The following is a 22,306-nucleotide window of genomic DNA, read 5'->3' on the forward strand; positions in this document are numbered from 1 at the left end:
AGGACAAATTGAACGATCTGAAGGTAAAGCCATGGCCCATAGGAAACAGATTCCACTCACAACTTTGTTTAGCAAACTGTTGGCGAAGCAGAGTCGCAAATAGAAACTAACGATATCTTTGGATGGGCGTCACTTGCCAATTTCGGACCACAATTACAAACAAATTAGGCACGTAATTTAATTTTTTTTAAAAAAAATGGGGATCCATCGCATTAGCAAACCCCGACTCCGTTGGGAGGGAGGTAAAGCAGAAAAATCCATGTGCCAAATACATAGGCGGAGTTTACCACTACGGTCTCCTTACCATTCCTTGAAGTCATAATTTAATTTAAAAAATAATAATCCCAATTAATTTTATTTAATTTTATTGGCTATCTCTAGGATAATCAGTTCAATCTCACTAAAAATTTTCACCAGTCACCCATTTATATCATTTGAAGAGTTTAGATCATTGACATTTGGAAAGTTTAGATCATTGGAAAGTTAATTGACTATCTCTATTGACATTTGGAAAGTTTAGATCATTGGAATACTGGTGGTTTTGTGTGTGTGTGAGCTTTGTTCCAACATTTTATGAATGCAATTTTGAAGGTAAAACTTTGACAACAAAATAGTCTGTTAAAATAAAATTTCCAAAGCATGTTTAGTCTCAGGAAAAAAAAATCTATTGATGCAACTTCCATTTTTATCACAAATCAAAATGACCAAATATAGTCTCAAACTTTCAACAATCATCTAAAATCATTACTCTTTCAAACTCAACTGTAAGGATTTGGAAGTACAGACAACAAATTGAAACGAAAAGTTTGAGCCAAAGAGAACAATACAATTCTTGAGGCCCGATGAAATTAATGGTAAATTAAGATAAGTGGAAAGGAAATACAAAGATGAACATACAATCTGCAAATTAAGGGAAATGCAAAGATAGATAGCGTGACTAAACCTATTCTCTAATCCTGCAACCTTAAGGGCATCTTCTTTGGATGTATGAAACTCCATGCTCTTCGTATCTGTAGCAAAGATATTCATGATTAAGTGGTATTAATTAGGACAAAATGATAAACTATGACGGAGCTAAAGATGATCTGTTTTTGGAGAATTGAGGTGCCTCCCCACTTGGGTTAAGAACATCTATTGCTTAAACAGAATGAATGATTGGTATTTTAACAACTATCAGTTTTAGCCAAGAACATCTATTTTCCAGATATACCATGCATTGGCAAATTAATGAAAAAGCAAATCTTACTCTGCCTTGGAGAACCACATTTGCTGAAATGATCCAAGTGATGCTAAAATGCTCCCTCCTATCCACACACTGATTTACAAACAATTAAATTGAGGATTAAAATGTGGAATTATCGTACATACAATGAGATCTAGAGGAGACAAGCCTACAGATATAATACTAACTGTATGGTTCAGACTACTAGAAGCGATTACACAACGATGATGACATTAGCAACATTAAGTGATGAAGTACTAATTACAGAAAGGTAGGACGGTAACGAAGGCGTCCGAATATAACACTAAATTCTATGATCTACTGTCCATGTTAAACAAGGTTAAATTAGTTGAATCTCAAGGCCAGAATCACTGAACAATTGCAACTAACACTTGTACGCATTCTCTTAATGCTTTAATAGATGTCATATGCATATCTTCTAGGAGACAAACAAACCACCATAATAGGGAGGATGAACTGAGTTGATGCAAAGTCAAACCTGAATCGCCTCTCGGTTGAATTTCCACTCGCCAATACTTTAACACGTGCGGCTTGAGGGGCTTCCTGCAATGTCAGTGACACATTGAACAATTATAACCCAGAAGACTAGCGATGTGGTCTCCAAGATTATATTTTAAGAACACTAGAATACATAAGGCTACCAATTCCCTAGACAACATAAAGCAATCATTTTTTTGCTGTGTACTAAAAGATTCAGAACAAAAAATTTAATTCTGACCTGTGGGTAGGCTAAATTTAACTAAATTTCTTGAAAATGTACATAGTGAATATAATCTGAGAGGCACAGAGTTACATGCAGATGAAGAAAACCCCAAAACAGTTAAACATGGATAGAATGAGAAACAAACCACTTGGAAAAAGGTTGCAAGTTTTTCTGGGAAGTCAAATTCTCTAGTCTGTCAGAGTTACCGATAGTGGATCTATGTAGTGCTAGACTGCTAGTAATAAAATTAGAGGCAGATGATGATGTTTCTTACCTCCATCAAATCCTTCTCAAGACGTTCCTTCAACTGCAGCATCGATGCTGTGCCACCAGCAAGCTGTTATAGGCACATCAAAATTGATCCAAAACAATGAAAAAATAATTAATGTGGGAAGGTCCTTGAAAGTAAAGCATTAGTAGCATAAAGAGAAGATATAACACTGACTGCAAAGAATGGACAATGCAAGCATTAGAAGATGTATAATATTGACTGAAGAATGGAAGATATAATTTGTGCTCTGATTGCTTTGAGTTTCTAGGATTTGTGAACTAAAATGTTATCCATCATTCAGATCAAGGTCGGATGGAGGACAACTTGGCTACAAGTTCTTTACCTTTTTCACATATAAACTTGCAGTAGGATTCCACGGTCAAGTAATCAGACTGTAACTTCAACCTTAGTCAACATTCTCAGTTAAGGAGACTGATTAAGACATTACGTTTAATTGAGGAATTCAACAGTCAAAAATATTAACCAATCATCCTTGAGTCAAACTTCAAGTAGAAAGCATTCTAGCTTAACTACAAGCCAATACTCTTGGATTGTTCAAAAGATCTGTTCCAAGTACATTAACATATAATGCATTTGAAGAGTTAATTGAGCTAAAATTTGGCTACTAGAGATGGCAAATTTATTTATTTTTGGTTCATTGTATCCCCTTTTCAAAATAAAGGCAATAGGCATTTTATTTCTCAGGTGATCTACAACAATTAGAAAGAGATCACATATGATATTTGCAAAAATGTTAGCAGCCAATATCAGCTACCAACGTAAAAGTGATAAACAGGATTTCATAATGCAAAAAGCTATGACAAAATGTAAATGTTATAATAAAAAGAAATCAATGACCAATAGTTTCAAAGAATAGCCATATATTTTACCAATATACTGCTAAATAGTTCCCTTCTGATGTCCACATCACATCTGTTTATGCTTTCAATAACCTAGATGACAAAAATGAGAAAAGAAACTTAATAAAATGTTTTAATAATAAGTCAGAATCCAGAGATGTTTATGAGAATAATTCACCATTTGTGAAAGCCCACTAACAGAAGTAGAACTGGTAAAGCTCTCCATTCCAGGAATCGTCTAAGCACATATGTAAAAAAGAATTAAAGTAAATGAGTCAAACAAGCTTCAAGAATAGATTTCCAATCAAATAAGAGAAGTCATTTAATGAGTCCACAAATTGGCAATAAAAATGTGTACACAATTGGAATCAGAAGCAAATCCATGGAAATAAAGGCATGTAAGAAAAGCATAAAGTATACAAAGTTAACAAAGATAACTTGTAAGATACCATTAACTACATCAACTTTTCCTGTCTCAAAATATAAATGATAAAAAGAGAATTTGAGATGTTATTTACAGTAACTTTTTGGGGCACTGAACTTAATCAACTATGATCACTTGAGAATGATCATCATTAAATGTACAGTATTTTACACAACTAGATGTACTTGAAGGGTCCGGATAAAGGAGGAGGGTTGCATTAGGTTGCCAGCCAGCATCAAAACTATGGCAAATATTCAATGAATAGATGTACTTGAAATGTTTTGGGCGCCTAAAAAACTTGAAGCCATTCTTTGCATCAGTGTTGTATCTTCTCTTTATTCTACTGATGCTTTCTTTTCAAAGAAGACAACTATTTGTTTTTTGTTTTCTTTAGGTTTTATGAGCTAGATGTACCTATAAGGCTGTAACATTTAGGTTTCTTCAGGTCCTAATACAAGGAATCGATAATAATGTGTATCACACATTAATAGGCCCATAGCTAATGTCCTTGAAATCTACTATGAGAAGTTTTTATCAATCATATGACTAACACTAAGAGAGGAGACGATCAATGAGAACACTTAGCAAACTCAATATTCCAGCAAAGATATATACAAAAAAAACTATAGCAGTTGAGGTGATTGGTGCATAACACAATTAAAGTCATTGCAAAGGAAAATAAAGATTTGCTAGTTTCATGCATTACCAGCACTAGCGATGGGTTGAACAAGATATCAGGAATCTTAAATCTATCTGCCCCAACCTCTATAGTCCTGAAAATCAATTCAAAGCAGTGCAGAGACTACTAAGTATGTGATTATATGGCTTCAAACAAGAAGAGATCAAACAGAGAAGTATAAGCTGCAACATGTCCCTATAAACCAAAATTCTGAATTCAAAGAAAATATCAGTTGGACTTACTGCCCATCAGGAAGCTCATAAGAAGTCATAGGTACATTTGCATAAGCAGTTTCTGCAAAAGAAGCAACAAAACTAACTTATCCATACACATTGTTGAAGAACAAAGAACGCCTTAACTTATGTGCATGAGCACACCACCAACACTGGAAAAATAAGTAGACAGTAGAATGGATGTTGCAAACAGAAAACAAACAATATCAATAGCATATGCGCAAAACTAAAATAATTAGTTGTAATCCATGCAAGCATAAAACTCTTACAGTTCTGGGCAAAGAAATTGTGCAAAAGTCCCATGTCCTAACAGGCTTGTTTACTATTACATCTCATACATCATGGTTGCCAGGAAGCACTTGCCAATCTAATGTGAACTGAGTTTACCTTCAAAAGCAGTATCAGGAACTCGGCAGACAGATTCCTTAATATCGCTGGCAATAGCTCGCTGCCAAACAGCAAAAATTAGCAAGAATATCCACCAACAAGAAGATTGAGTAAGCCCAATGAAGGAAAAAAGCAACAAAGTGAAGATTACCTGTGAGTACAACTTGTAACTTTCAGTAGTATTTGGAAAGTCAAGATTAATGATCTGTTCATATGCAAGACATGAAGGGCAAAATAAAATTCAATACATTGATCAAGTTTCGCGGATAATCATTCTTAAAAAAAACCATTATGCAAGATGCAGGGACAAGTTTAATAGGCCATGGTCATACATAATTGCAGAGTGCAAGGAAAATAAGCTTCAAACCTGGAATGGCAATAGAAAATCATTGAAAAATAAACAGCCACTAAGTATTACTTTTGTATATTCGAATGATTTTGGTCAGTAGAAGATACTTGCTAATAATACTTAAAATTTCATTTCCTAATTTTATTTAAAAATCACAAACCAAACAAGCTAACTTGACATTCATAAAATTTCCCATCAAAAAGAAAGGTAGAAACTTTGATTCTGATTCTTAGTTGCTATTGAACAGTTCAAACTAACAAGGCTTATTCAACTTCAGGTATGTTTGAACTAGAGCACAACTTCAGATTCTAAAGAATTCTAGCAACAGATAAGAAATTAATTGGAGCCAAATCAAGAGTGTATTAGTTCCAAACTATACTTAATGCAGATTAACTCTAAGCTGACTTGATTGGACCTTCAGCTTGGTCCAATCCTATATTAGCAATGATTTGGATGAATATACAGGAACAAGAGACAAGGAACAAATTAAACAAATAGCACGATTATGACAACATACCTGAAACTCTCCTTGGCGTATTTCTTTCTTCTTAAATGAATATCTAGGTCTTAACTGCAAAACAAGAAGATAATGATGGCAGGTATCTAAATATTTGGAAAGATAAAATATGCATCAGAGGGGCATCTTTTTTCCAAACCCACCGTTGTGCCTTTGCTTTCCAAGCTTTTCATCATGCAGTCAGTCAATAATTCACCACCAACTGGGGATGTCAAAACAGCCTATATTTGGATGTTAATAAAGCATAAGCAGGCACCCCTACTAGGGAACATTTGGACAATGCTAAATTGTTTTGTGACTTTAAGAAGGCAGCAAAGATTTAATGACAGGATCTCAGTTTTTGCATGTAGAAAATTTTAAAACAAAAATCCTCAGAAAACCAACAAAAATTGAAACACAATTTATGCAAAAGGTCATACGCTCACACGGCCGGCCCCACGGCCATATGTAGAGAAGTAGAAATCGAACAGTTCACCACATGGGAGGGTATGTCCAACAAAAATTGAAACACAAGTTACTTATAACAGTAGAGAAAAACCTACGAAAGTACAGAATTATTTGGAGCAAAGAAATATTTAATAGTTTGTATGGCTAAAGAAACTAAACCACATCCCTTTTAAGTTTCAGAAATAAAAGATGTATTATGGAAAGTTTTGGGTCAATAAATGCTAACCCCATCCACCTATATTAATTATATTATGCAACACTAAAATGAGTCTCATATTTACATTGTTACATTATATTTGCGATGATGACCAGATTTTCTAGAAGAAATACAGGTTTCTGCATGTGATGGAAACATGCTATTAATTGGTAGTTCCACTTCTTAGGTCAAAACAATACATTCTAATTCCAAGAAGAAATATTTATCAATCTCATGATCTCAGAAATATGATTAAAGTGTCCGATTTAGAATTGGTCAAGATAGAAAGATTTTCTTCTCATGACTCATTCACTAATTTTGTATGTCAGCCAAGATGTTCAATTGTAATTTGCTGCTCCATAATTTTAATTCAATTGAATTTGTTATTACTATAGTATATTTAGAGGTAGCCAACAACCCCATCTAGTGAGATAAGGCTTGGTTGTTGTTGTTATTGTATAGTATATTTAGAGGTAAACAAGCTAAAGCTAAGTAGAAGAGGATCTAGGATTCTTGACACACTTTTGAAGGGTGTTGAAGCATGTGGAGACTAACATTGTCAATGGGCTATGGTTATGTCTGGAGACTACTTGAGCTTGTGAGGACTTGTGTCTAGCTAGATCCAACTCAAGCTGATTCAGGTGTCCAGCACAACTTGAATTGTTTAGGCGCAACCCTGCATAAGCAAAGGCTAGCTGGAGTAGGGCCAAGTCCGAATAGGTCAAGACCACAAGTGTAATTTTTTTAATATTTAACTTTTTACATTATTTTTAAAAATTACTAAAAATTTGAGGGGAAACTTTTAAAATTAAAAATAAATATTAATAAAATGATCATTTGATATTACTAAAAATATTTAATATTCATATTCATATAGAAATATAGCAGCTCGGACTAAACCCACAAATTGTATCCGGTCAAAATCCGTGCAAGTTTGGACCGACACGAACCCACATCCGGTGGTAGGCCCGATTGTTGAAGCATGAACCATTTGTACAATTGACAATTCTAATGGGGAGTCTCTATAGTGTGGCACCAAAATAACAATATTCTAGCCAAAGAACAAATTTTGGTAGAAAGAAAAGATGAGTGACAAGTTCTTAGATACCACTAGAATACAGCAATGTGGGCGTACTTATCATAGACTATCATCACCTTAGTTCAAATAGAGCATGTGTGATAGTCTACAAATTTTAACAGAACCCAAAGTAGATAACCACAAAATAATGTGAAGGTAAGGAATTCTAACAAAATGTAATGAGAATGAGGATATGAGGTTGAGCACTAAGTACCTTAAGAGTAATTGGAAGGTCAAGATCGAAGCTATTTTTGAAGACAATGACAGATTTTAGTAGGGTATCAAAGTACAGCAAGCATTGCAATATGTTTGAACTTGTGATCATCTACATTATGGTTAAATCTCTTGTATTGATCATTCTGCAGAAGATGGTCGAATTAACAAATGTAATAAACAAAAGCACTTCATCTATATCCTCGAGTGTGGTATGTGAGATCATGAAAAATGAGGTGGATCCATAAATACAATATCAATTGAAATGAAAACTCGACATAACTCAGAAAAGTAACAATAACAGTGATTGCATCCTATATATGAAAATTGAACAAATGCACCTAGATACACATGGAAAATGACCAAATGTTGCATCAAAAGGAAAGGGAAGAGAGAGTAACTTAACCATGAAGAACAGAAGATCATATTTGACCCAATCATGTGGGTCATGCAAACAACAAAGTTACCCTCACAGGCCAAGGAAGTCATAAAGATTGGAAGGTGCATTACAAGAAGCCTACAATTAAAGTAAACATAAATACTCCTCAACTGGTAAATTACTGGTAGAGGACTTGCTAAGACAACCTTATTGCTGAGTCTAAGTCATGCTTGTAGTGCTACCTCAAACATTACAGAGAAGGAAGCACATCATGAGCGCATGACTTTTGCAAATGACGTAAAGTAGCAGGACCATGAGGTAAAAGGGAAAGAAATGTGTTGCTAGAAAGGTTCAAAGAAGACCAGGAAGAGTTGAAACAAAACATCACAAGAAGTCTTAAATAAACTTATAGTACCAGACTTGGATGGCAGTGGTGGTTGAAGCCTTCACTCAACAAGGTGCAGTTAAGTAATTGGACCAAATGATAGAGCTGGACAAAATACAGCAAGGCAGTGAACAGAGAACCAGCACTAGCTGACAGACAGGAGTAATGAGATGGCACTGTGCAGAGATGCAATAAGCATAGAAAGGAGGCAGAGGGTTTTTCCAAGAGCAGAAAAAGATTAGGAAATCCTCCAAAACTAGTAACAAAAGAGCTCTCCATTTGACTAATACCCACTGAGAAGAAAGAAGGTGATGTTCTCAAGAAGGGAGTGGTGCAGTGAGCAAGAAAAGGAACACTGCCCAGAGGAGGATCTGCTGCCGAGAGTGGTGGTTGTTGGTAAGTCCTTCAAGTCAAAGGGGGAGCAGACGGAAGGGTTGTTGCTCTAAGGAGAGCAGATTGACTCACCAGAAGAGAGAAAGTAGAGATGCTCCAACCTGAGTGATAAGAACAGAAATGAACCAGAGAGGAGTAGAAGCAATACAGCAATACTTACTGCAGATGAGAAGCGATAGATCTACTGATAACTAGGAGGTCTTCAAAATTTGCTGAGGCAGACGTTGCTGGGTAAGGAATCGCCTACTCCACTCATAGTATGAACAAGTCATCAGGATGGAATAGATTCAGAAGCTAACAAACAATAGAGTCAAGAGCAGAAATAAGCCAAACCTGCCAATACAACCCCAATGTCTAATTGAATTCAGCAGCTGAGAGATTCACTAGAAATGAAGCAAAGTGGTTGGGATGTGCAATGAAAGAGGTTTATGGATCTGATACTATATGAGGGAAAGTTTTGGGTCAATAAACCCAAGGTACCCCCATCCACCTATATCAATCATATTATGCTTTGCAAATGAGTCCAATATTTACAACATTACAAACTAGTCTTCAACAAGATGGAAACAAAAGAATAGCCAAAGCAATAAAATGTTTAAAGAGAAGCCGAGAGAAAATAGTAGGCTACTGGCTGGTTGTATAATATAGAAAGGAAATATTAGAGATGGGGCCATGATCCATCCTTTTAAAGGTGGTAACTAAATCATTCTTCCAGTAACTTTTTCAAAAAAAAAAAAAACAGATATCTTAGGGGGGAAAAATCCCTTGAAAGTTGATCTTTGATTGATTACAAATCCAAAAGAACAATTTACTTAGTTTGATAATTGCCTGAGGCCTAGCATTATAAATAAGAAGGTGCCATAATAAGCAGAAAGTAACCTTTTGGAGCACAAAACCATCATGCACAGCAGCTACAGTTGTGGACCCGCCACCACTAAGCAAAGAACACAAACACAAATTGTCACAAGAAAACATGACAGAGAGAGATAGCAGTTTTCTATAATCAACAAGAAGCACCAATAAACAAACAGATCATCACCTAAAGACTCAAAATTGCATTGCCAAAGCCACTTCTAAAAGAACATGGTTTTACAAAATGGAGATTTTATAAAGATATGAAAGAAATCATCCAAAACAAATTGTACAAATGGTGAAATTTACTGAGTAAGAAACTTATCAGATTTTCAACTACAGAATTAGTGTCTTCAAAGTCTTTATCAAGTATCATAATAAATTATAATAAATTGAGCTAAAATAATATATTTCTATATTTCAGCTTGGGGAGAGAGTTAATTATTAGTCCCACATTAATTATTAGGTACCAGATGATGGCAGAGTCTCATATATATAATATGGGTGTCATTATTCTCATGATATTGAGTACAAATTCTATTTCCTTTTTAACTCTGTTAACCTGCACCTAACTGACTTGAGAATACAGTGAATCAGGATATTCCTTTGTCACCATACAGAAACGTTCAACTAATAACCATCAAGGACGACTATTATGCATAATCAAATGTTTTCCATGACTTTTTGGTTACTTATAGTAGAAAGTGAACAATATTACAGGACACCTTGTCCTACCAGGGAGAGGGAATCATTTACAGTATAAATCATAATCCATCATAGCACATTATATTCATGTTTTTATTAAAACTCAAAGCAAATTAAAAATTTACCAATTTCATTAAAATCTTTTTCTAATCTGATTAATCTCTTTTTTAGTTATGAATATTTATTACTACACTTGGGTATTATTCTTTTAACCAGGACTACTCCTTGTTTTTTTTACAGAAGACAACATCCTCATGGCATCAATATATTGGATTTTGTTCCCGAGTGCCAGAATTCTTAACACATCAACATTAGTAACAAAACAAAACAAAACCTCCCACACTTGGAATCAACCTTAACAGTCATTGAATTCAATAAAAGGTCATATCATTACTGATGTCAATGTCATTTAGATTTTTAATTATGTGGAACATTCTATAGTTTCCAATCTTCCTCTACCACTCAAAAGCTTTTAGCTTTGACTCGACTACTAACATTCTGATCATAAAGCAAAAAAACTATCATTCCAGTAACATTCACAGAACAGTTCAGATAAATTACTCACAAGCTTTCCCATAGTGCATAATATAACTACTAAAATACATTAGTAACCTGGGAAAAAGAAATCAAAATCTTCACATGTACGGGCCTAGATACTAACATAATAACATATCTATTATGAGTATTGATCAATAGATCTGTAAAATATCAATTGAAGAAAGAAAAATGCAGAAATAAATAATATTTGGTGCAGGTTTACCTGTCAACAACCAAAGATGTAGCACGTCCAGAAGAAAAAGAGGTAAGAACCTGGAAGTGCCATTTTTAGTAGCAAGAAAAATGAATAACAGTGCTCAATCCATATATACAACCAAAAAACAGAGAAGAGAAACTTCAAGTGGAAATGGAGACTGTTTATTTGTAAGAACGGAAAGGGCAAAATCATACAGCATTTTTTGCAACAAATAAAGCAGGAACTTTATAACTCTCAAACATAAGCTCTGCTGCCCTGCAAGTTAAAACCACACAAGTTAGAACAACCAAATAGAAAACATGTTTTCTGTTAGGACCAAATGTTCATCAAAGACTTGAAGCACCCTACAGCACACAGATGTTTTAGGACATAAAAAAAGATGCTAAGTTTTAGGAAATAAAAACAAGATACTAAGACACAAACCCCAATGAAAGAAAACACATCTTAAATTACAATTAATGGACTTGAAATGCTACTCCCTGGTGTCTAACTATCCTATGAAATAATTTTTCTCTAATTCCAAATTCATGAATATTTGCTCTTTCCAAGAAGAGTGGTTTATCTTATAAGAATAAAGAAGACTATTGTAACAATTAGAATAACATAAGTACATAACCAGTAGCACAAGTAAAAAAGAACAACAGGGATGCAAGAAGGCATAAATTGGATTCAATGCAATTGTAGGAAAATAGTCGTCTAAGCAAAGAAGATACCAAGTAACAGATTAGCAAGATACATTGTAACATATCCAACACCTTACATTTTGAGATCATTGACTCTGGCATACATGTGAGTATGTGACAGCAACCCCAAGGGTAAAATAATAAATGAAAGCATGAATTTTGAGCCCAAGAAACATAAGATCCAGCATCAGGTAATACACAACTTCAATTGTCTTTTTATACAGCAAAGGAAAAATTAATACAAAAAGTATAAATTTAAATCTTGAACTGTGCATATATCTAGTTAAATATGTTTGAGAGTAGATGGAGAAAATTACTTCTCTCTTTGCTGGGGAGTGTTCGATGATGGTTCTGCAAGCAGCATGGGATGCTCCTTTGGATCAATTAGAAGGCATTCCCTGGAAAAGTGGCAACATAACAACCATGTAGTTTCCAAATAGGAAGGAATATTCTGCTCAAGATAATATGACCTGAATTTGAATTTAAATTAAATTGTAACAAAATGTGACCTAGGATTTGAGTGAATCCTTGAACTGATAAGATTAGACCTAATGGAAATTATTGCGTTCAATTAAGATTCAAATGGGCTCAATTTCACTGAGAGTTTTATCAAGTTATGGTTTGATGAGGCTTGTTTGGACTAGATCTGAGCCTCAAATGGGGCTTAATTTGGAGATAATTCACTGGCTTTGGGGTCAAATCACTGAATTTTGATGCACTGAAGTTTGGGAGTGTCATTGATTTGTTGCCACCCCCATCTCTCATGTATTCTTCTATTGAGAGAATAGAGAGATTGCAAACCTATAGCAATCCTTAGACGATCAACAGCAACAATCGTTTCCCTCAATCATTTGGCAACAAAGGACTGTGTGGTGGTGCTAGAACTATGCAGATCGAGGGAACTACATTATGGATCTTATGATGGCCGAGCAAGGGGCAACCAGTAGGAGTTCTGAGAAGAGTGTAACCCTTGGGATGATTGAGACAAGGTGTAGGGGAGAATCAAAATCATGCTTTCAGAAGACCCAATTTTTGAAAAGATAACATTAATGATCTCAAAAGTGCCAACAGTGGAGAGGATTAATTAAGTTGCAATTTAGCATACTTGTGCTCAAATTTTCCGATTCAGGATTTGTAGGCTTTGAACGAGTGCAAGGTTCTGATATGCCTCATCCTTGATTTGTATTTATTGGTGTTTGTTAGATTCATTGCTTGAGTCATAGGGTTCACTATGGTAATGACTTTTGTTTACTTAGAGTTCAGATTTGTCGATTAGTGTTTAGATTGAAAAACTCTTGACTGGTTTTATACTGATGCCATATTTCTAGTAAAAACTGAAATTTATTAACAAGAGAGATTGGGACTTTTTTATAGGCCAAATCATTACCTAACAGGAAACGAATACGCTATCCCCAACAATATTGGTAAATAGGTAACCTATCCCTATGTGATCCTTAAACAATAATATGACTTACCCAAAACTTCCTATTTTTTATATTATCAATCTTGTAATTGGTGATTATTGAGCAAGTATGCAGTGGAAGAGAGGCTTGGATATATGCTGGGTGATGCAACAGCAGAGAGGTCAATGGTCGTCATTGTGCCATTGAGCGAACAGTCGATTGGATCGTAACTCTGTCAATGGCTGACTAACATTTGTTATGAACTTATTGCATGCCTGAAATCATGTACGATCAGGTTAGTTGAGATGAGAGATTGAATCATTTGAGTCTCTAATTAGTACGGTGATGTTCTTGGTTGTTAAAATAGTAAACTATAAGTAATTTGTGGAGAAAATTGAGGGATAATTTTAGGGGATCCGAAGAAGACAGGCTTTTAGTATGTTGTAAATTCAGTCTTTGGTTTGAAATTTTACTTCATTCAACAAGTTTTAGACATTCAAACTAGGGTTTTCTAAACAGGGCCCAACTAGAACAACACCACAAGCTTCTTGAGCCAGTTGACAAGAAATAATTAAGCATAACAGTCAACAATTTTGCTCATGAAGGCAATTTCTCTTCATGCCAAAAATAAAATTCCTTGGATATTTGATTATGTAGCTGACACATAACCCTCGAAATATTTTAGGCTTATACCCCTTGTCATGTAAATCCCAGACTTAAATAGCAAATGAAACATTCACTTGTATGGCAGGCAAGATTCAATGAACCTATCAAAAACAATTGCTCTCAAATTCTTGCTACACATACCAAATTTAGCCTATAATTTGGTTTCTATTAGAAAGATGATACACAAACTTACTTGCATGGCTAAATTCTCTGCAGCTTATAAAATTCAGGAGGGAAGATCAGTGAGGATGATTGGCAGTGCTAGAGAATATGTTGTTTGCTACTTTGAGGTTGATGCTTGTGTAATTAAACAAGCTACAGCAGTTCAAAGTAACTCCTTTTTTGTTTGAACTATGATTGAAATAATGTTATAGCACCATTGGCCACCCTATTTCCACTTTCTTAAACACTTGTTTCCAAATCTATTAATTTCAATTTTATCAGTTAGCTAAACACAAACGCATATCGTTCCCTGTGAAACCATATAGAGAGTTTCATCCCTTCTCCCTAATCCATAGTGACATATGAGGATCCTCTCATATCAAAAATCTTGCCAAATTCTTGATGGTTCTTTACCTTTATTGGTGATCACATAAGAGCTGTCGGGTTTACCTCAAAAGAAAAGCTGAAAGATTTGTAAAAAAATAAAAATGTTCTAATCAATGATTGTTCTGCACCTCTATTCAAACCTAGAGAATTCACAACAGAAAAGTACACTCCATTCTTGGTGAATAGTTGGAAACTAATGAATTCTCCAATAGAATACATATCCTTGTACATGATTGTCAAGATTGGTATTCACATTGGATAAAAGAATCCAAAATATTAGTTGCATCAGATTGGTAGTATTATTGAGATCGTAACTGGTGAAAAAAAAAATTTTTAAAAAAAGAGAGAGATAAAATATAATATAATTATTGCATATATGAAATTACAATAAATGTTCTAAAATATTAAGAAGATTGCTTGTTCTATGTCAGTTAGATATCTAATTATTGTTAATATAATATACAAAAAAATGAAATATATATTAAGATAAAAATAAAAAAAGATTATAACAAATATTAAAATTATATTTTCACTATAGATAACTCGATAAGACTAGGTTGTTTATTTATTTTGTAATAAACATATTATTATTTAGTATTCAATGTTACAGGGTTTAATCAAGTCACTAACTACAACACTTTTTTATAGTTGGCACCAGTTCTTCGAACTAGCTAATCCTGAGGTGACCAGCTTAGCCCCATAAAGTTTCCCACCGGCCACCAGGATAAATATTATCAGGAAGCGCTAATGGTAGCCCATCCAGACGACCAACATTCTTAGGCCCGCTTCTCACTGAAAGGAAAATCCCCTGGTGTGCCGCAGTTGAGATTCGAATCTTAAATCCCTTGGCGTTGGAGGGCCTAACCATTGCACTATTGCCCTAGGGCTCCACTAACCACAACACTTGAATTTCTTTTTAGTTGTAGGAAGGACAAGTTTAGGGTCATGTTAATCGAGAGAGTGCATTGTGTTCTTCTCGATTCACAATATGCTCCCATGATCCATAATAACCTTGCTCAACCTACAGTGTGCAAGAGAAAGATGGGTAAGCACATCTAATAAGTTACTGCAAAGTTGAATAAATGTTCCTTAATCTCGCGGGGAGTCTCCCAACCACTTCTTTTACAAGCATTTCTAAATTCTTAATCTATATCATCTCTTTGACTTAGGCCCTTTAGATGCTTTTTTTTTTTTGTAGCTATCCAACCTCAAAACAGCTCAAAATTTGATTTAAGGCAGCACAGTACCAGAAACTTGAAAATTACTAAAGTTAACAAAAATAAATAAATAAATAATAATAAATGCAAGTAAGATTGATAAAGGGATATGATCACATTTAAGCAATGTTTTATAGTAAATCACTCTACAAAGTTTGGTTATTTCACCTGAATGCATGATTCCATATATTGTCAACAATATCCCAATCTACAACTCCATCCTTGAAAGGTGATATCACCTAAATCAACAAAAATCAATCAACATCTATGAAATAACTTTTTATTGAAAGAGCAACATATAACCTGACCTCCATTTGATCGCGTCTATACCCTAAGGCTTGGGAGCCTACGTATAGCTTCCTTGTCTTTGTCTTGTCAGCATTTTTAGAATCATACGTGATTTCGGAGTCTTTCTCGGGTTTAACCTCATCAACAACTCCCACTTGATCAATTGATCCAACAACCTTCACAAACAAGTCAATGAAGAAAATATGTAGTAGTAAAATTCCCGCATAAAAGAATTGTATGAGCAAACAATAACTTTGTAAAATATAAAGGAAAACATAGTAGAAGCAGTGAACAATTTTTATTCTCAACCAATTACGTGAATACTGCATCAAACTTAAGATCCCAATGTTATGTGCATTCTCCACTAATGTCAGAACTTGTCTCCTAGAGAAGGATATAATGAGCAAGATTAGAACCATACGTATCCAGAACATCAACACCTTTGGTTATTGTCCGGAGATCTGTCCAAATTGGAGAACAGGTCTCCCTCTCGACCACCATTTAGCCCAAAAGGCTTCTTTTTCTGTCTATTTAAATGCCACAGAGTTGAATCTCTGTATATTTGTTACCCCAACAATTGTTTCCCAACCAGATTTGAATGCACGGCCAGTAGTTATCTCAAATATTGTTTTTAGTTGTCTTGAAAACCAACAGCAACAAAATGACTACAACACGAACTCTTCAGTGTTGGCAACTTGAACTGGTGGAACGAAGAACTTTATAGTTTCTCGCTTTCCAAAATGAATAGTATACCGTAGCACCAGAAACAAAATGATAGATTTCGTAAAACCTAATAGATTAAAAAAAAATGTTAATTAAAATTCAAAACAACAAGCTACCGTAAACACTTACAGATGGGAAAACGGCCTTCGGGGAGTCCTCTCCGGCGTAGCCAGCCTTGCATGTGTAGGAGCCCAAGTCCAGAACTATCGCCGAGACCTCGTCTGCAAATGAAATGCCAAAAAAGAGTTCAAACCACGCCGCCTCATGACAGATCCTCGGGCTAGGGTTTCGGTGGGGGACAAGATTAGTGAAACTCACCGCCGCCGTACATGATTCCTGCAGAGGAGAAGAAACCCTAGCTCTTGGAGTCGACACCCAGGAAGCGTAGCTGACAAGACAGAGCTCGCCGGAGTAGCAGAAGAGGGATCGAGAAGTTCTTCGAGCAATTGGGCAGAATGACCCCGCGGGTTTTTTAAAACGTGGGAGGGTTTTAAGTCTTTTGGGACCTCAGTTGTCTTTGCCGATATGAAATTCTTATTAATAGTATGTCGATAACGTCTCTAATTTCTCTGGAAAAACCTTCTCGAAAACCCTTCCATTACCTTTCTGGGATATTAATGTTCCAAAGCCACGATACTTTCCAAATTATAACAGCCTTCCATAAATTGGAAAGATAATCCCTCGACCCAACGTTTTTAATTTAGTTTGAAGCCCCCGATGGTGCAGTGAAAGAATATCAAGTTGATATTTATGATTCGATCGTAATTATTATATATTTGTAAAGAATTTTTTTTTTTAAATCAGACGTATAATCATATGATATTAAGCTTGTGAGTTATCCATTATAAACGTTTTTTTATTTATCTCAGTAATAAGTGAAAAATTTTCATAGGATTAAATCGAACCAAACTAACTGTCTTAAGAAAGAAATAACAAATTTATTCGTATAGAATTTACAATTGTTGATGCAAGTCTAGTATTAGGTACAACTCAGATGCACCAAGTGGATAAGAATTTGCAATCATTGAACTCGAGGGGAGGGTTGCACGGGATTGAATCACTTCAAGAGATTAATTCTTAAGAGTTAAGACTGTTGGGACTAAAACAATTTATATTTTTTTCATAATAATATGAAATTATTCACTTTGAATTTAAGCCATTGTGGTTTATTTTTTGGTTATATCTAAAAGACTTCATATTAATAGATATATCTTCATCTTTTTTAATCTCATAATCTTTTCCATATCTTTTCAATGTAAGACTTTGATTGTATTTTCAACAATCCTCTTCTTAAACGAATGACCACCATATTCTCATGGTATGGGCTTATCCACAAGTATCCGATCACTCTTGACCTGCTTCGGGTCTCCCCACAATCATCCAATCACTCTTGACTTACTCCAAGTCTCCCCTCAACTTCGTTCAAAGTTACTTCACATGACATCTGATTTGACCATGGTTATGATACCATTTGTTGGAACTAAAAGAATTCACATACTCTACAATGATATGATATTATAGTATTCTATTAATAGTGAGTATAATATTGGGTTCCGTGTAAAAATTAAACAATAAAACACAGTAGAAAAGAAATCCATTAGAGATCTAGGCAAATTCTAATTACCTCGTGTTGGTGCAAGGAGCAACATAATCGAATTTAAATTTTGATATTGTTAAAGGTTCAAAGTTAAGTCTTATTGTGATCTAATATATTTATCAAATGTGTAGATTAAAAACTTGGTAGGTTTAAAGAACCAGACACTAGGTTGAAGTCCAGTTAAGTCAGGAAGCTCAGATAGGTCAGAAAGAACCAGATATCTAGCAAGAAATCCAATTGAGTCAGCAGGACCTGACAACTGACTGAAATCCAAATAGAGCATCTAATAGAAAGACCTAGTGGGTCATACGTCGAGTCAGGTGATTTTACAAATGGTAAGTTAGATAAACAACTAGAGAAGATAAATCCAGTGAGAACTGAGTCCAATGAGACTGTAGGCACTGCTCCAACTTAGATCAATTTTAAAAATCTAAATTAAGACCAGAACTAAATCCTGATTGTGTTAGACAAGATATAATTCATAATTTTATTATGTGTGCTAATTCTGTTTTACAAGTATTTTTATTGTTCTGGACTAACATGTTTTACGAGAGCTTGGAGCAAAAAAAATAAAGTTCGGATGAACAGTGCTCGAGGCGCCTCAGCTGATTAAAGGTGTCCTGAGTGAAGGGTTAGAGACACCTTGGATGGATGAAGGCGCCCTAGAGGAGATAAACTTTGAGGACAAAATTTCAACAATTGAGGCGCCTTGGGTTGATTGGAGGAGCCTTAGAGCTAACTGAGGTGTCTACAAATGGATAAAGGTTGCAGATCTCGAATGAGATTAGTGTTTATGGAGGCACCCTGCGACATTGGAGGCGCCCCCAATGCAGTATAAATAATGGTTCGACCATAACTCATTTTATCAATCTTTACAAGCTTTCAAGTTCATTCTTCTATGTCGTCTCCTTGCAACTGTTGTGTTGCGACCTTACTACGCTAAATCTACACTCAAGCATGTTTCTACGGCAAGAACTGAAATTACATCGAGCTACAAGTGTTGGTAATTATTTAAGTTGATTATTATCGTTCTTGCATAAAAATGTAGGGTGTTACGAACTAAGTAAAAACAAATGTGTTCTTACTTTCAACTATGTTTTATTTTTTTATTGTGTTTTATTTTTCTGCAAAGTACTCAAGTTTCCAAAAAGATTTTAAAAGGTAAAAAAAAAGTTTAAAAATGAGATTCATCTCCTCTCTTGCTCACTTCGATCCTTGACATTATTGGTGTAGAATTTTACCTCTTGATGTGTAAAACCATTGCAAATATGAAGAGTCTAGTCGATCTCAACACGATCAGTATGTTCGACCCTCTAGTGGTATCCGCATAAGCACAGTCGTCACCTATCTCACAAGCACAGTTAGAGTTTCCTGATATCTTACATGTAGTGCTAGCTATCATGCATATATATATATATATATATATATATATATTTTGATCCGGTGGTAAGGACGGGGGACTCTCATTGGCGGAGGGTCAAAGACGTGTGGAGGTCAATGGGCAAGAAGGTCAACCCCGAGGTCGCGCCGAACGGAAGGATGCCCGGCCGAGCGGAGTATCGGCCCCACCACGCGTCAAGTCGACCGGACATTCGGCTAGGAGCTTCCCGGGCCGGACGGAAGACAACCCGACCATAGACGGGTTCCCGATGCTCAAAAGACCCCAGGTGCTGAGCGGATAAGCCGCTCGGCAGAGCCATAGGCCGATATGGCACCCTCATCCGAGCACACGAGCGAGCTTCCCCCGAGAAGCTCTAAGCCGAGCGGATATGCCACTCGGCCGATCCACATACCAAGAACAGACGAGCGTTAGGAGACAAGAAGGATCGAGAATGATAGCATGGTCGGCAGCCGAAGCAGACAGAATATCGTACGGTGGAAGTGTCCACTGTCCCATTAGAGACATGCTCGGACTGTTGCGGTATGGTGTCAAACAGGCTTTTCTGACAGGCCCATTCTGAGGTATGGGGGGAGACACATGCGCGCCTCAAGAAACGCGCCCGTGCCTACCCAGGGGTCCTATTTAAGGACCCCCAGGTTTCGATACCAAAGGGGGGAATTTTTCTTCATCTATTTTCTTCTTCTGCTTCTTTTTCTCAAACCACTGCTTGTTTCTTCTTCCTACACATTGCCTGACTTGAGTGTCGGAGGGTCGTCGCCGGGAAACTCCTCCCGGCCCAACTTCTTTGCAGGTAGCGACGGAGATCCACATCACCAGCGGGAGACAGCGGAGAGCGCCATATTCCCAGCGTCCATCCACTCATAACTCAGACAGGATCATATATATATATATATATATATTATAAAAGTTGAGTTTAAACCCTAACTTTTAGGGTTTTTATAATATGTAACCACCGAGTCTTAACCAATAAGATGAATAAAACATGGTTAAGTCTTATCTAATAAGATTTTATCTAATAATGTGGTAATTAAGTCTTATCTGCTAAGACATTATCTAATAATGTGGACTTCATTTGACTTGAGTTTATTTGAAAAACTCAAACCAATATTAGATTAACCAATAATCCAATAAATTTAAGATCCAATTAGATTAACTCATTAATCTAACAAGTTTAAGATCTAAAACAGTGTCGTACCTGAGATTTTGATGGCCTGAGTCAAACTTCAATAAAAAAGGGCCCCTTACACCATCTTACTACTATATTAACTTAAAAAATCATCTACACTTCAAAATATAATGAAAATATAGCAAACGACTCTAGTTGTACTCATAACTAGTCATGAAAATTGTATGCTACTACAATTCAAGTGTAGCACAAGGGATCATGTTCATTGCTTGTTTTTTGCCAGGGAGGTTAATTCAATTAGGTCCTCCGTTACAATGACAACTAAGCATAAAATGACATCAAAATGGTAGATTGGAGCTAAAGAGCTAAGCTCAAATAGATGAACAAGAAGAAAACAACTACTTATATCTAAAAAAGTCATCTTAGCATATCTCCTGCTTCAGTGAGTTCACAATCAAATTTTATGAGTCAATATTCTTGTACTTGGGGTCAAACCAATCTAAAGGAATTGTTTTGGGCACAAACAATTGACAAATTGTTACTGAAAAATTTATCAATTTGTCTTTATTTTTGGTATATTTAATATTTAATGCAATGAACATTAGTGATCAGTCATGTAAAACTCAATTAAATTGTTAGATGTGGATTTGTTTGTTACATCTCTCATGCTTTTCCTATGAAGGAGGTGCAGAATCCTTTTTTCTAGCTCGCTTTTAGATGAAAAAAAAACTAACTGATTTAATGATACAAATTAATTGAATCAAATTGGATGGAGTTAAAAGTAATTAAGGAGCAGGAGCAGAGCGGCAGAAGAGAACAAGAAAAATCAGCTTTACTTTTGTCTCCCTCTCACCTTTTTCCTTGCTTTTGTAACCGCACAAAACACAACAATTCAAAAGCAAGAGAACTAATGTCGCAAGCAAGAAGTCAAAAACAACGAAGTTGATCAGAAATAAAAACTACACAGATCAAACAGAAATTTAACAAAATGGAAGATTCATCGAAGAGGCTGGCAGGTTGTTATCGCCGGCCGTGTAGAAAACTAGAAACGACCACCCTTGAATAGGAGAGTTCACGGCGAAATTAGGGCAAGGATTGACACTTCGCGACGATGAAATTAGGAGAGGATCGGCACATCAGCACATCAGCACTTCACGACGGCGAAATTAGGGTGAGGATCGGGCGATCAACATAGCGGCACTTCTCAAGTCACGATGGCGAAAAATTAGGGAGAGGAATCGATGATGCAAGTTTTATTAAAATTAAAATATACATATTAAATTACATGACACATTGATAATATTTGGGCCCCTCTTTGAACTGGGCCTGAGGCAAGCGTCTCCTGGGCCTCACCTCAGGTTCGGGTCTGATCTAAAACTAATTTAAGACTTAAAACTTGGACCACTTTATTTTAGTCATATTAAAATAAAACAAACTTTAAATTGATGCGCTCTCTATGTGTAACTCAATATGTTCTCATAACATTGGCAATGAGTCAAAATCATATTTTAAAGGCACAAGTAATGAGTGACATCTAATAATGCATCATGACTATTCAAGTAATAAGAATGTCATCTTTTATCC

General features: G+C 35.6%; 1 protein-coding gene across 1 annotated transcript; it reads right to left on the minus strand.

Annotated features, from left to right (window-relative positions):
• Window positions 1–719: 719 nt before the first annotated feature.
• Window positions 720–17,145, minus strand: LOC121976930 (actin-related protein 4-like). Its single transcript, XM_042529354.1, has 20 exons — window positions 16,916–17,145; window positions 16,727–16,818; window positions 15,895–16,050; window positions 15,755–15,825; window positions 12,069–12,149; window positions 11,263–11,323; window positions 11,075–11,124; window positions 9,637–9,691; window positions 5,810–5,887; window positions 5,667–5,720; window positions 4,952–5,005; window positions 4,801–4,861; window positions 4,423–4,474; window positions 4,208–4,274; window positions 3,256–3,315; window positions 3,108–3,170; window positions 2,221–2,283; window positions 1,722–1,786; window positions 1,247–1,315; window positions 720–1,010 (listed from the first exon to the last, which is right to left on the minus strand). The coding sequence occupies exons 1-20, from the start codon at window positions 16,926–16,928 to the stop codon at window positions 965–967; spliced, it is 1,311 nt and encodes a 436-aa protein (XP_042385288.1). The 5' UTR covers window positions 16,929–17,145; the 3' UTR covers window positions 720–964.
• Window positions 17,146–22,306: the final 5,161 nt, after the last annotated feature.

This window comes from Zingiber officinale, chromosome 4B (genome assembly GCF_018446385.1).
Source record: "Zingiber officinale cultivar Zhangliang chromosome 4B, Zo_v1.1, whole genome shotgun sequence".
Taxonomy (NCBI): Eukaryota; Viridiplantae; Streptophyta; class Magnoliopsida; order Zingiberales; family Zingiberaceae; genus Zingiber; species Zingiber officinale.

Excerpts from the sequence above, each read along its gene's own strand:
- LOC121976930 (XM_042529354.1), bottom strand. Across the intron at positions 1,787-2,220 it reads TTGAGAAGGATTTGATGGAG|GAAGCCCCTCAAGCCGCACG; the intron begins GTAAGAAACATC and ends CTGACATTGCAG. Across the intron at positions 1,011-1,246 it reads ATGTGGTTCTCCAAGGCAGA|ATACGAAGAGCATGGAGTTT; the intron begins GTAAGATTTGCT and ends TCTTTGCTACAG.